At 40.6% G+C, this 10,030-nt stretch overlaps 1 protein-coding gene across 1 annotated transcript in view; it reads right to left on the minus strand.

The window, feature by feature from the left end:
• Window positions 1-9,244, minus strand: part of lgr4 (leucine-rich repeat containing G protein-coupled receptor 4) — a 33,124-nt gene extending 23,880 nt beyond the window's left edge. Inside the window, exon 1 of the mRNA XM_085402720.1 lies at window positions 8,360-9,244. Coding sequence (XP_085258846.1) covers window positions 8,360-8,541 — 182 coding nt within the window. The 5' untranslated portion in view covers window positions 8,542-9,244. The remainder of the gene's footprint in view (window positions 1-8,359) is intronic.
• Between the last annotated feature and the right edge of the window lie 786 nt (window positions 9,245-10,030).

Below are 10,030 nucleotides of genomic sequence, written 5' to 3' on the forward strand. Positions count from 1 at the left end.
AAAGGGCTTTAATTAGGGTCTGAGGCCAAGATGCCAAGAACTACTGTAAAATAACTCGAGAGGTCATCGGTTCCTGTGGGACACTTCACCGGAAGAGAAAACAATCGCTGCAGTGCTTCACAAATCAAGCTTGCATGACAGGGCCAAAACACAAAAAAGGGGTTGTGTGAGGCACTTTTTATATCCTTTTTATATGCTCCTAGGTCTCGGATTTTTCCAGATCTTGTGTTGTAAGAGCAAAAAACTAAAACATACAGACTACTGGAGCACACTGTGCCACCTTTTTCCTCAGTCTGTAGATTGATGGCTGATCTACTGCATTCTCCGTGTGTGACACTTTCCACCAGTTAGATAAAGAAATGTACAATAAGCAGAAAATGGTAGAAACCTTAATAGAAATATTTGACTTTTTTAAAATAGTCATTCACTGGGTAAATATTTTTAAATTCAGATCTTTGTTTTTTCAAAATGTGGAAATATACTCTGCTTCAGTGCCTGATACCCTCATGACATACTCACAGCAAAAGCTAAGCAATGCTTTCATGCCACACAATTACATAAAGAAGACATTAACTGCCCCAAAAACTGATTCAATTACACATGAGTATGGAAAAATTTCAACTGTGCTGCTAAAGGCTTGTCAGCTGGGATTGATCCCCATAGACTCGGCATTCTCGTGATGCCTCTAACAATCACAAATTTGAGTTATTGTTTTTGTTTATGTGACAAACAAATTGCAGGACTTCTTGGTAAGTTCTTAAAGTCACCCAACAGCCACTGGCTTTCATGAATGACTATTTGTGGGCCTCAAAAAAACACAAAACTATCCAGTAAAGAAGCAGAAATATAGCAACAGCCAGCAGCCCTCCAACCACAAGCGCACCTTACTCTGAGTCTACTTTGTTCAGTGAGGGGCTGAAAGAAGAGAGCAGCTTGCATGTGAGCAGTTGCCTGGCTAAAGGCCTCTGAAACGCTCCACTCCACTGAGCTGGACTAAGAATTAACTGATAATTACAACTAGAGCAGGGCGATATAACCAAAAATATTTATCACGATATACATTTGAAAATTTGCGATAACGATATAACTGACGATATAATTGACACTAGACAAAATACTTTACAACTCCACAACTTTATTATTGCAAAAAAAAAAAACCATCAATGTATTTGCACTTAAACAAGCAGCTGTTTTTTATGTGCATTAAAGTTATATAAAAATTTAACAGTGCAAATTCCTCACCGACAGTTTAACCAAAAGGCATTTCCAGTGAAAATTGGCTGACATATCGTGAGCATAACAATGTATAATATCCACAAAACTTAAAAAGAGGTTATACACACACACGCACAATATGGTAATATTATGTTGAAGCATAGTACGCATCACTCCGCGAGGCTCCTGCGTAGAATAGCCGTAACGCTCCGACAATCCATCAAGTGGTGCGACTTCGTAGCTTAGCAAAGTCGTACTAAAACATTTGACAGATTTTCGAGCGCCGTGTACCACATAAAATCGTTTTGAGGTCAGTAAACACAACCAGAATTCATACATAAAGCACACGGGATTATAAGGGGCACTGTCGATTTTCAGAAAAATCAAAGGATTGATTTTAAGTGTGCCGTATTTTCCAAAAAAAAAAAAAAAAACTAAGTAATGACGACGGCCCGCTAGCATGCTCTACCAAAAATAGTGCATTGTTGTGTATCTGATGGACGAAAGCTGCATGCAGACGTGGTCAAGGCCCCGACTATATTCTGGTGGCTGCTTCCTGAAGGATAACGTGCCGTGTCACAAAGTTCAGATCATCTCAAAATGGTTTGTTGAACATGGCAATGAGAACTCAAACACCCTCCACGGTCACCAGATCTCAACCCACTCCCGCAGGGATGTCAAACTCAGATTAAATTCTGGGCCACAATCTATACACTTTGATCTTATGTGGGCTGCAGAAGTAAAACTACAGTTTCTCTCACTGTGAATACGTTTTACTATACATTTAATCAATGAACTATACACTCAATCTTAATGTAAGAAGAGAAGAGCATTTTCAATATTATTTCAGAGAATATATACGTGGTAAAGAAATGCTGCTGTGGTAAAAAGAAATTTGTCAGCATTACCTAAGCCATATGTGTCAAACTCAAGGCCCGCGGGCCAGATCATTTTATATAGATTTATTATTACTGTTATGCATGGCCCGGCAATATGAGGTGCTAATAACACACAAACAACAGATCCCATAATGCAGTGCTGCAGCCTCCTTTTCGAATGCTGGGCTACCCAGGAACATTCCCGCGTCAATCAAGTCAAACTTCTGTTATTGCAAAGCTAGCCCTCACAACGGCGAAGAGAAAAGTTGATTCTGAAAACAGAGCCTTTCAGCACCGGTGGGAGGCTGAATATATGTTTACAGACATTGCTGGTAAATCCGTGTGTCTTATTAGTGGAGCTAATGTGGCTGTAATTAAGGAATTTAATTTAAGACGGCACTACGAGACAAAACGTCAGGATAAGCTGAAAAACCTAAATGCAGAGCAGAAACTACAGAAAGTAGAAGAGCTAAAGAAGAATCTGACATTTCAGCAGACGTTTTTCACCAGAGCAAAAATCACAAAGTGAAGCTGTTGTGAAAGCAAGTTTTATAGTAGCAGAGGAGATAGCCAAATCAGCCCGGCCATTTACCACTCTAAAGTGCTGCATGATGAAGGTGTGCGACATCTTGAGTCCAGTCAAAACGCAGATTTTGGCAAATGTCAGCCTGGGGAGAAATACGATTGCTGATCGGGTTTGTGAGATGGCCACTGATTTAAGAACACAGTTGTGTGAAAGAAGCAAAACCTTTATTGCATACTCTCTTGCTGTGGATGAAAGTACAGACATGATGGGCATTGCGCAGCTGGCCATCTTCATCCGTGAAGTGGAAATATTGGACATTAAATTGATTCACGGGACAACGACAGGAAAAGACATTTTTTTAAAAGTATGTCAAAGTGTAACCGACATGAAACTGCCCTGAGACAAACTTGTTGGACTTACAACAGATGGAGCACTGGTGTTGTGCGGTGAAAAAAAGTGGACTAGTCGGCGGGATGTGAGTAAAATATACAGGAGGAGAACTGTACCGGTGAGTTAACAGCATATCACTCACTTCATCATACACCAGGAAATGTTGTGGTAAAGTCCTAAAAATGGAGCATGTAATGATCACCGTAATGCAAACCGTAAATTTTATCTGAGCTAAAGGTTTAAATCACTGTCAATTTCAGTCTTTTATGTGGGAAATAGATTCAGAATTTGCCGACATTCCTTATCATACAGAGGTCCGTTGGCTGAGTTGGGGAAAAGTTCTCAATCGAGTTTTTGAGCTCAGCAAGAAAATCTGTCAGTTCATGGACATTGCATGTATGATGCGGTGAAGGCATTTCAAGTGAAGCTATCACAAATGCACCAGTACAACCTTGCCTTTTTGACAAGTAATGTTGAACCAAGTCAGCGCAACAGTGTTCCCAAATGCGCACTTTGCTGATAAACTGAGTGCACTGAGTTCGCACGGAGCTTTGGTGACTTTGAAGCACATAAAGAGAATTTCGGGCTGCTTCGCAACCCATTTATGTGGAAACTGCACCTGTGCAGATTCAGATGGAGCTGCAGTGTAATGGTACACTCAAGGCAAAGTACAACACTGAATGGCCCGCCCAGTTTATTAGTTCCATTCCTGAAGCAATGCCCCAGCTCAGTCTACACGCGGCTCGAACCTTGTGTATGCTTTCATATTTTTTTTTTCTGGGGTTTTTGGCAGCATGTTCATATTTCTAACTTGCATAATTTTGACAGGATATATTTTTATGAAGAGCAAAATATTTAAAGTTAAAGTTTATTTTTTAAAGTTTATTTATTCTGGAATAATATTCCTGTCTGTTTTTATTCATATTTATGTTTAAAAAAACATTGTTTTAGTGTGTTCAATAAATGTTTATCTTGTTTGGCCCGCAACCTAAAGTGTGCAATGAATTCCAATTTCTGGAAGAACTGAAAATGTGCACAAAAGCCCATCCTGTTATAAAGATATGCGATGGCATTTATGAGGGTATTACTCTGAGCTATGGCGCAGGTTGCACAGCAACACTGCAGTTAAACTGTTATATTGTAAACTATTGCACAGGGCAGTAACTGATTGTCAAGTTTTGCAAATGCTGTTGGAGTGATTAAAAAAAATAAACAACGAACCACAATTTCAGGTAAAAAATTTTAATTGCAGTTCGAATCTCAGATTAACAGTTAAATGTGGCCATGAATCATTCATGTTTTCTTAAACATTTGGTCATTTAATGTTAAAAATATTAAAATAAAGGAACCCAATTAAAAGCAACTATTATGGGGAAAAACAAATAGAGAGTCGAAACAGCTCCACTGAACGTTTGGTTTTTTGTTTTTTTTTACTTTAATCTGGTAAATTAATTACTTTTTGAGAATTTTAAATGACTGGTCTCTACTTCACTGGTTGACTTATTTTACAAGAAAAGTAAGTATCACCCTTCACAAATGACTCCATTACATCAGTGATGTGGAGCCTCATAATTCACTCATAACATATAATTAAGGTTGTTAAACAGTTCAAGATACTGAACACAAAACATACAATTAGATTAATTCTTGAGAACACTTCACAATAATTTAGCACGACAGCAAATAGACAACATGATGATAAGCATTTCATGTGTATGTGTGAGACAAACTGGTGGCTCTGGTATATTAATGGCCAACAAAGCATGGTGGATGACTCATTTTAGTATTGAAGTACTTAATCCACCAACTAGTTGGTGGGTAAGCTACCAGGCTAACAGCTGTAGTTCAAGTCCACCCACAGGACAAGAGATCTACTGGAGAGGCAGCTGAATCCAATCATTTAACATCCACCATATTACCTAAGTGCCACCCCTAAGCTGATTTCCCAGACTGTCATTTGCATATCACCTGCCACAGATTAGATTCATTTTCAAGGATGTGGTCTCACATCCTTTTGAGTTACCCTAAAACCTCTTCCAGTTATCTCTCTTTGACATTATAGAAGACCAGACACTTAAGTAAAAAATCTGAAACCCTGAGTTTCTTGTAGAGGTTTGAAGAGAATTTCTGAAAAATCTCTGAACGTTTGAAGCTTTGCAGGTGGAGGACGGAAATAGGTATACCAATAAAGCTCAGTGTTAAGAACTCAGAGAGGATGTTGATATTCTTCCATCCACAGCTCATCCTGTTTGGAAGCAGGAACTACTTACTGGCTCCTTTCACCTCTGCTGACCAAGAACAAAAGTATCATTCAGTTAAAAATGGATTGAGGGCACCAGTGGTGAAGTCGGCAAGCTCTACCAGCAGAGTGCAAGACCCATGACGCCACCCCTCCATTCGCCTCCCAAGTCTCAGGCACCCTCACGCTATGAAAGGACCTAACATTACTGAGATATCAGCTCTAATAATGCCTCTATGCTTGCTTAAAATACACACGTTTGTGCAGACACTGTAGCAAAAGAGAAACCTATGTGGACACTCTGTGACAGGTACACTACAAGAGTGTTTGCCTTGTCACTGGCTGAGGGGCCTCTTCTTCCATCTGTTTTTCTGTGACAGGCCTGGTTCCATTATAGAAGCCAAAACTCAAGCCCCTGTGGGCTGAAGGTAAGAGTCCACGCCAACAATGTCATATGATTTATTGTAAAAATGCGTTGTCTCCCATTACCACGTTTATTTTTTCCTTCATGACAACGATACACTATTCCACAACATTGAGATCATTTCCTTACCTTTGGGCACTGAATCTGCTGCTGTGAGCGAGCACACTTGTGTTTGTTTCTTCACACACCTTCTTTCCTGATGCTGGAACCCACCAGCCTGGATATAAAAGGTTCTACTTTTGGAGTGTTTCTGATTCTAAACACATGATAAACAAATGGCCCTTACTGTAGTGACAAAATGCTCATATGAGACATTTCCTTTACACTTCAGCGGGCCATTGTGGGTGCATTAGCCCTGAGAGAAGGAGCCTTTGCAGCTGCAATATGTCTCACTAATCCATCATGATCCCTAACCCCCCCTTGCTCCACATACAAAAGACGGAGAGAGTAAGAGAGGACAACTAAAGTTCAAGAGACCAGGAAGGGGAAAAAAGAGAGGGGGACAAGCAACCTTTCACATACTTTAAGTCTCAAATGAATACATTAAGCGGTTTAAAATGTGTCACAGAGCATTTAGATTGCTATGAGTAGGACAAACTATGAGAACCAAAGACACCACAAGCTCGCAAACAACACAGTGTTTTCCTTTTTGGCATAAAACTAGCCAACAGAGTAGCATGGAGAGCAGCAGTGTTTTTCTGTGAAAACACTGCACCATATTGTAATTCAGATGTCATAATACAGTGGTGAACCTTTTATTTTGTTTTTACCCAGAGGAGCAAGTATGCCGAGAGGTTCAGCTGTAAGCCTCATGCGCCATGCAACCATTTCCCCTCTGTTTAGTTCACCTCACACCTTCAACAATGGGAATTTCAAGTGGTACACTGTCCATTCTGGTGCAGCAGGGCTTTGGCCGCCATTCTTAGAAGGCAGCACAGCAGCACAGAGGTTTCAACAAACAAGCCTCTACACTTTTCTGAAAGTCGCATGCACTTTTGCACATTTAACAAGGCCCAAACTCAAAATGGCTGTTCGTATGTGTGAAGCTCGAGTGTGTTTTTCACGCGGGAACTGGCAGAGTCAGTGACTAAAGAGTTACTTTAGTTTGTGATTAACCCAGAAGTTGTGACACAATCTTTTTCTTCGTGGGCCAGTCATCAACTGTATCTGCACTGCTCCATAAAAGACCAAACCTACCTGGTCTCTATTTGCTCAACTTGTTGTAAAAATGAGTGCAGCAGTTAAACATAGCCAGACTTGCTGTGAGAATGTGATAAAGGAACAGGCTTGACTCCTTATTTTATTGTTTCAATCTTACAGTAGAGGGAACAAGACACTGCTGGCTACCATCCATGCATTACTCACCCAAATCTAGCCCTATTTGTGATCACAGCATTTGGTGCATTACTCAGTGATTCAGTCATTTTTCCCACAAAAACCTTTAGAGAAACAGTTGGATAAGTTGTGGCTTTACCTGGAGGATTTATTTTAAATATATTTGTCATACTTGTGTGTACATGTCAGGAGCTAAACCAATGTTTAAATATAATATTTCCACATAGACTATCCATGCAGTCTGCACAGATGACAAAAGACAGAGAGAGTAAGACGGAGGTTACCCATGGTTCAGGTAAAGCAAAAATCAAGAGAAACTTTAACTGTATTTGGCCCCTAAATGGACAGTGGTTTTGTAGCGCTTTTCTACTCAATTTGAACACTCTAAGCGCTTTCTTACAACAAGCCTCATTCACCCATTCATACAAACACTTTTAACCCAACATTCACCCCTGACTGATGCATCGGGGTAACTCTGGATTCAGTATTTTGTGGGATCCAGGGATCGAACCACAAAACCTTCCAATTTACCTCCTGAGCCACAGCCACCCCCCTGGAGAACATTTCATTGATCATGGCAAAAGTCAGACATCACGGAGTTCAAATGTACTTTAAAAAGGCTTCCTGAAGCTGGGCAGTATTTAACCATAACAATCGTAAATAGGTAAATATGTGTATTTCATTTCTTTGCAGTGTGTTTTCCTTTTTCCTTTATGTTGTCATGCACCATAGACGACAGTTTTGCATTAGATCAAGTATTGCAGAATCAATGTATCGTGGGAAGCTTCATAGTAGCATCATAAATCTTTCACTTCTCAGTGTCTACTGCTTTCACTCTATGATTAGTAGCAGATATTTTCTCATAAGGAACCACTTTTAGTAGCAAACCACGCAAAAAGTTTCAACCTGTGCTTAGAAATGACTTTATTCACCTCTTCTGGAAACAGTTTATACAGATCCATCTATCAGCTGATTCCCTGTTTTAAATAATAACTGATAATCTAGTTAATTATTAGCTGCAATCATTACACATGTCATTACAACATTAATGGAGGCTGTGCTGCTATACTGATGCTATAATAGTGATAAGTCCTGAAGATTCAGCTGTGTATAGTTTGTTTCTGAACTATGCCAGGCTTTTGAGTGTTGTGATGCTTTAGATAACAGGTCAGCCTTTGTAAGTCCGAAATCCTAAAATCCACGGCAGGACATTCCCTCCATCTGCACTAAGTTTACCCGGTGATGTTCAATGGCCATCACTCACGTCGTAAACACAGTACAGTAAACGATGAGGCAGGTTTTAAGTGTGCAAATAGCTTGTGTTTCATCATAGATGCTTGGTTGTCACTTACAGGTAGTAGGTGAAAGTACTGAGCCCGGTTGGGACGGCGGTCAGCCCTCTCCCGGAGCAGTCTGCACCCCCATCTTCATCGCAGCTGCATGAGAGCGAACAAACGGCCGTCGACTGCCCTTGACCGGTGGCACCGGGGCGAAGCAAACACCACAAACAGACCCAAAACAGATCCACACGCATTTTCTCCTCTTCGGTTCAGGTGGAAGCGACGGTAGAGGGGGGAAGAAGTGGGGCCTTTGTTGCGGTTTAATCTACTCCGGACGTCGTCTTCTTCTCATGTGGTTTGGTAGGTTGTGAACCATGAAGAGGTGAAGCCTAACCGACGCTTTTCAAAACAAAACCCCAGCGGTTCAAACACTTCATACATTCACAACCCCGACCACAGAAAACAAAAAGCAAAAAAAAAAATGTACCCACAAAAGCGTTTAGCTAGCTCAAAACACAAACACTGCCTTCGAAGACGGCCAGTTTACCTTGGTGGGAAACATTTCTCAACCCGTGTGTCGTATTAGTCCGTGAAAATAAAAGTAGCTCTGCTGGCGACAGGAGCGGTAGCGTACCTTGCGTTTTTTTGCGTTTTCGCTGTCCCATTAAATAACCCCCCCTCTGTAAAAGAAAAGAAGAAGAAAAACACTAGCAGTGCTTGTTAGTGCGTCGCTGAAAGGCTGGTCCGGGGGGCAGTCAGGTCCTCAGCTAAACATAGCGGACGTTTGCGTCCCGGTTTGTTTCCTTGCGGGAGATCACCGTCAGTTTTCAGCCATTCCTCACGTTCCTCTCCTGTGCTCCTGACATCAACAGCATGCTTGTAGCTCGGCAGGCACCCTACCGGACAACCTGCAGCACTGGGCCCGGCCTGTGTAACACTGAAACCTGCACCACCGCATCAGGCAGCCAACCACTGCACACTCCCCCACTACACACACACACACACACACACACACACACACACACACACACACACACACACACACACACACACACACACACACACGCGTCAGGTAAAAGTGCTCACACATGCATGGAGGACCAGTACGGCTGCAAATTTTCTTGCATGATTGTGCTGCTGTGCATAGCCAGCTGCTTCTTCAGCCTTTCAATTGTATATAAGCATGAAAACTTCTCAAGAGTAATCGTGCAGTAAACATGTGTGAACATGCGCGCAACATGCATTAATGTACTTTAATGGTTGTTACATGCACAGGTAGTTCATGATGCAAATACACAACCCAGTCTTATATATGTAGTTTTACATTATATTTAAGATAAGATATAAATTATTATACAGGTAGAACATCTCTGAATAATCATCACCAATCCAAAAGATTGTTTTTTAAAATAATTTCAAATTCAAATTTTATTTGTCACACACACAACCATACACAGTATGACATGAGGTGAAATGCTTGTAGCTGTGCAATGCAATGCCATTAAATGACAGTAATTTATTAGTAGTATAATGTAAGTAATCAGTTCATGATACATTTATAATTAAAAAGCTGCTATTTTAGCAGTAATGAATCTTTTAAAAAGTTTTTTTAAAAGTCCACAATATTTGCGAAATATTGTGTTTATAGCACAGTAACACATCCAGGTGCAGTCTTTTACATAATATATTTATTATGTAAGATTTTTATCTTGGATGTAACAGGTAATGTAGTACAAGTATGTG

Source organism: Rhamphochromis longiceps, linkage group LG1 (genome assembly GCF_057381845.1).
Source record: "Rhamphochromis longiceps isolate RC_006_pf linkage group LG1, R_longiceps_female_GT1.1, whole genome shotgun sequence".
Taxonomy (NCBI): Eukaryota; Metazoa; Chordata; class Actinopteri; order Cichliformes; family Cichlidae; genus Rhamphochromis; species Rhamphochromis longiceps.